Source organism: Apus apus, chromosome 3 (assembly GCF_020740795.1).
Source record: "Apus apus isolate bApuApu2 chromosome 3, bApuApu2.pri.cur, whole genome shotgun sequence".
NCBI classification, from domain to species: domain Eukaryota; kingdom Metazoa; phylum Chordata; class Aves; order Apodiformes; family Apodidae; genus Apus; species Apus apus.
Window position 1 is genome coordinate 16050473 of NC_067284.1, and position 5516 is coordinate 16055988.

Sequence of the window (5516 nt, forward strand, 5' to 3'; positions counted from 1 at the left end):
CACGGTGTAAGAAGGGCCGGGGCCAGGTGAAGGGTCGAGGCCAGGTGAAGGGCCGGGGGAACCCGCATTCACCAGCGCCGTAGCACCCCCCATCAGGCTGCGGGGCAGGGAGGCGCTCCCCAGCCGCGCTGCGGAGAGGCTGGGGCGGTGGCGAGCCCGGGCTCCTCCCGACGCCTGCGGGGGCAAGGGCGGGGGTACGGCGGTGGGGCGGTGCGCGGGGCCTGGCCCCCCTCGTCGGACAGCGGGTGGGTGCGGGAGGGAGGGCCGAGGGCGGTGGCGGCTCCTCCTCCGCGGCCAGGCGGGCAGGCAGCCCGACAGCGGCACCGGTTGCTCGGTGCCGACGGAGCCGCGCCGCACCGCCCGCTATATAAGGGGCGGCGGCTGCTCGCTGCTTCCTCACACCGGCCCCTGCCAGCGGCTGCCGGCGCTGGGCCGAGGCCGGGCCTCGACAGCATGGCCCGCGGCGGGGCGCCATGGGCGGTGGTCTCCCCCCCTGCCTCCCGCGGACCCGCCTCCTGCTTCTTCCGCACCCGTGGCGGAGGCTGCAAACTTGCTGCGGCGGCGGGCTGCGTGTGAAGGCAGGGCCTGGCGGGGCGGCTCCGCTGCCGTCGCAGCCCCCGCCGTCGCGCCCGCAGCCCGGGGGCTCAGGCCGCCGCCCGCGGGCATGAGGCGCCGCCGCTGCCGCTGCGCCCGTCGAGACGCGGTGCGGAGTCGGCGGCGGCAGCGGGGCTGCGCCTAGGGGCGGCCGGGGCGGGAGCCCCATGCCCGGGGCTGGCCGCGCTCGGTGGGGAGGTGGCGGGGCAATGAGCTGGCGGGGCGAGCGGGCACTCCTGGTTCCCGGTTTGCCCTGCGCCCTCGCCCGCGGAGAGTGAGGCTCCGCGGAGTCCCCTCGGTGCTCCCGGAAGGGCGGGCGGGCGGGAGGTGGTGCCGGCGTGGATATGCTGCAGCCCTCCTCCGGCGCCGACGGGGTCCTGCCGGGGTAGTGGTCCCGCCGTGCCTCTCCCAGCCCCGCCGTCTGCGGGGGCGGCGGCCGCGGAGGGATGGAGCCGGCCGGCCCCTGCCAGGCGCTGCTGCTCCCCGCTAACGACTCTTACCACGGCCGAAACTGCAGCGCCGAGGAAGGAATCTACCAAGATGCCACCCCCCTGTCCTGGAAGATCGTGCTCACCGTCGTCCTGGCGCTCGTCACCCTGGCCACGGTGCTCTCCAACGCTTTTGTCATCGCCACGGTCTACCAGACGAGGAAACTCCACACGCCGGCCAACTATCTCATCGCCTCGCTGGCCGTGACCGACCTCCTCGTCTCCATCCTCGTCATGCCCATCAGCACCATGTACACTGTGACAGGCAAGTGGACTCTGGGCCAGATCGTCTGCGATATCTGGCTGTCCTCGGACATCACCTGTTGCACGGCGTCCATCCTGCACCTCTGTGTCATCGCCCTGGACCGCTACTGGGCGATCACCGACGCCGTCGAGTACTCCACGAAACGGACTCCCAAGCGGGCAGCGGTCATGATCGCTCTAGTATGGGTCTTCTCCATCTGCATCTCCATGCCCCCTTTGTTTTGGCGGCAGGCGAAGGCCGAGAAAGTCTCTAACTGTGTGGTGAACACGGACCACGTCCTCTACACCGTGTACTCCACGGTGGGAGCCTTCTACTTCCCCACTCTGCTGCTGATAGCTCTCTATGGGAGGATCTACGTGGAAGCCAGATCGCGGATTTTGAAGCAGACGCCAAAGAAAGCAGGTAAAAGGCTCACGCGGGCTCAGTTAATCACAGACTCCCCGGGGTCGTCCTCCTCCGTCACGTCCATAAACTCCAAGGCGCCCGAGGGATCCAGCGAAACGAGCTCTCCCGTGTACATGAACCAGGTGAAGGTGAAGGTCTCGGATGCCCTGCTGGAAAAAAAGAAGCTCACGGCCGCTAGAGAGCGGAAAGCTACAAAGACTTTAGGGATTATTCTAGGAGCCTTCATCGTCTGTTGGCTGCCCTTTTTCATCATCAGCCTGGTGTTGCCTATTTGCAAGGACGCTTGCTGGTTCCACATGGCCATCTTTGACTTTTTCACGTGGCTTGGATATCTCAACTCCCTCATCAACCCCGTCATCTATACTATGTCTAACGAAGACTTCAAACAAGCTTTCCACAAACTCATACGTTTCCGATGCACAAGCTGAAAATTTGGAATGCGATGTGTTCTCCGGGGCTGCCCCCATTCACGCCAGTGCTCGACGCCACAGGTGGGTGCGCGCCCCCCCCCCCCCCCCCCAGGGCGAGCGGCGATGCTCGGGGTGGGAAAGCCTGAGAGTGGCGGGGTTAAAATCGGGAATGAGGGGAGGAGGTACGACCCCACACATAGCGTTTCCATCCCGTGTCGGGCAGGACCGGCTGATTTCTAGCCCGCTCGAAAGGGTGGGGGCGAGCCGGGCGGGCGGGGCGCCGTGCAGGGCTCCCTGCGAGCCGAGCTGTGCCGAGCCGAGCCGTGGGTCGGCATGGCACGGCAGTCCTCTGGCTGGTGTGTTTAGCCCCTTTGCAAGTGGCGGTGATGCTGCACGCTCCTGACATTTCACAGTGTGTGTGTCGCCGTCGTTTCCCCCCCGCCAAGCTCGCAGCAGGGAGTGACTCACGGCAATCTGCTCTTTATTCCACCTATTAAACCAATCTGCCGCGTTTTCGTGTGCTAATGCCCATGTTTAGACCAATTAGTGCTAAACTGCACTTGTTTTCCATCCGGCTGCCTGGCTCCCTTGGGAACTGCGGGTCGGGCTGGGCAGGGCAGACCCCTGCCCGCACCGCCCCCCCCCCCCCCTCGGCGGCGTCCCCAGGTGCCACCTCCCGGCCGCTGCCGGCAGCTGGAGGCATCGCTCGGCAGCCGGGGGTGCAGCCCCCTTGGCAGGGAGTCGGATGCAGCCCGGGTGCCAGCATCGGGTTTGGTTTTAATTTTTGAAAAGGAAGGTAGGACAGGCCCCAGAGTAAGGCTGCCTGAAAAGTTCAGCCTACTTTCTGGCCTCCTTACGGCTTCGGCTGCTCCTGCTGGGAGTGAAGCCGGCTGAGATCAGGCATCCTCAGAGGAAAGCTGCCTTTTAAGCCACGTGAAAGGCTCGACACCTTTCTGTTTCTCTTCACACGCGGAAAAGCTGTGCCTTTCTGCGCCTCTGACAGCGCTGGCTGCCAGCTAATAGCTAAAATCGGCGCCACGTTCTGCAGAATACACACTTGCCTTTATTGTGATCCTTTAATAATTCTGCCAATCTTTTGCTTTTTGTCTGCAGAATCAAGTTGCTATTGTAAAGACCCACTGCTTGAAACTTCCCCAAGCCCAGTTGCCAGACTCATGATGCTGCAAAAACGTCAATACATACTGCCACCAAACTGCTCAGCTCTGCATTTCAGTGTAATGACTCTGGCAGAGATGCTGTTCCAATAGTCACGCAGATCAGTTGCAAAAAAAAAAAGAAAAAAAAAAAAAAAGAGGGCAGCCTCGAATCAAGGTCTATAATTCATCTGGACTGAAGAAAAAGTTTGAGAGTAAACTCCATTTATTTTGCAGGCTTAACTTCTTAATTTGTTCTCTGGCCGGTTGTAGGGGTGTGCACAAGAGCACAGTTGTCTCTGTCTGTGTTGGTAGCATAGTTGAACTTCTGCACACCTGTAATTTCTTTCTTTCAGTGGAAAGAGTTGCTCCCTTCACTTACGAGGCCAAGAGGAGAAAAAAAAGCTGCGTTTAAAGTAGGAGCATTGCAGTAAATTCTGTAAATGACTCCTTCAGCTGAACATGTGTGAGAAGTGACAGTGTGCAAAAGTTGTATTTGTATTTCAAAACAATAGCAAATGCTGTAGAAACAAGAGCTGTAGACCTGTTCAACTGCACTGCATATCTATAGTCTGTCTTCATAGTTGCCTTTATTAAGTAAATACTTCTTGCTTCTACTCCATAACTCTAGAGCAGAAAACAAGAAGTCCAATGACCTTTTCCATGAACCAGCTGGGAACAGAAGTAGCAGTTTGATGTTGTAACCATGTGTCCCATTTTGTGTCAGTTGCACACCCTTACCGCATGAACCACTGCGAAATTTAGAATTCTCTAAGTAATTACGTTATTGAGTGTATTTTGTAAAGAAGTGAAGCAGTTTGCTCTTTCAGAAGAGCTATATCACCTGCAAAAAAAATACCCATGAATCATGAATGAACTGATGTTAGTGAAATTACTCTCCTCCATACTTCCCCCCTATTTTTTTTTCTTTTTTTTTTTCCTCCTCCCCCATGGTCAGACCTTAAGATAAGTCTACACATATTCAGCAGTCAAAGTTTCAGGATATGGTCCACCTGCTGTGATAGAACTGCATTGATTGTTTCTCCTATGTGTAAATGAAAATGAGCATAAACAATAAAATGCTTTACTGTGTTCTCAAGAGTGTTTGGTAGCAATTGTGTGACTGAAAGGAGTATTTATTGGTTTACCTAGTTTCTCAATATTGACTTTTTAGGTAATGCTGATTTGATGAGTCACTCAAGAAAGCAATTGATGAAGGCTGAAATTACAAGCTTCCATCAGTGGTCAAATTTCTAACAGGCAGCTTTGCTTTCATACTAACCAGTACTGTTAGGCATAATTCTTACTAGTTTCATTTAATCCCAGAGTAAATTTTAGATGGGTTTTTTACAATTTTTATTTTATTTTTTTTACTCCATGAAAAGAAAACAGAACTTATTTTAGCACTTCGTGGATACTATGGTCAATGTTCTTTTAAAACTGTATGTATTTAATCTAGATCAGGGTGTCACAAACACTGGAGAAATTTTACATTATTTATCTACCTGTTATTCCTCAGGAAGTCATTCAAATAATAAGGATTTATTTGCCTAATTGAATAGTAAAGAAAGAACCAGACCCTCTATGCCTCTGAAGCTCCCATTAACTGTAACGAGGAAGATGTGGTCATGGGCAGGAAAGAAGTCTGCAAGGTACAAATTAAAGTAGTGGAAAATGAACGTTTTCAGTAATTTGAAGAGATGGAGAAGACTTGCCTCAAAAAGGCATACCTCTAAAAAGGAGAACTACTGTACTTCTAGAAAGTACCCTCTTAAATTATTAAAGACAAATGTGATTAGAGGAGTCTTCTAAAACACTAGCTTATTTGATTGAAATGCTTATATTCCTTTTAAATTATTATTTTTTTCATAGATCGGGTGAAAAAACCCCAAGGAAGATAGCATCAAACAATGCTTAGCCTATTGTTTGTCATTTTACAATCTTGTAGAATGAATTTTATTTGCCTCAAATTGTCAGTGAAGTCACGAGGCTTCTTATATGTCTAAGAAATGGAAACTGAGACTGTAAAATTAATATTTTGGCATTTCCAGAGAGAATTGAGTTGTCTTCTGTCAGTTTTACAATGTTACGTGATTTGGAGAGCACAAGGTTCAGGAGTGGGACCTTCCTGGTCCTCACACTGCTGGGTATACCTTCATCTTCAGCAGCCAGCAGCAGATACTCCCAGCTCCCTGTTACG

General features: G+C 53.7%; 1 protein-coding gene across 1 annotated transcript; it reads left to right on the forward strand.

Annotated features, from left to right (window-relative positions):
* The first annotated feature begins 935 nt into the window (after positions 1–935).
* Positions 936–4415, forward strand: HTR1B (5-hydroxytryptamine receptor 1B). Its single transcript, XM_051615619.1, has 2 exons — positions 936–2243; positions 3276–4415. The coding sequence occupies exon 1, from the start codon at positions 1041–1043 to the stop codon at positions 2178–2180; it is 1140 nt and encodes a 379-aa protein (XP_051471579.1). The 5' UTR covers positions 936–1040; the 3' UTR covers positions 2181–2243; positions 3276–4415.
* Positions 4416–5516: the final 1101 nt, after the last annotated feature.

Coding starts and splice junctions, on each gene's coding strand:
- HTR1B (XM_051615619.1), top strand. CDS start 1,041: ATGGAGCCGGCCGGCCCCTGCCAGGCGCTGCTGCTCCCCGCTAACGAC.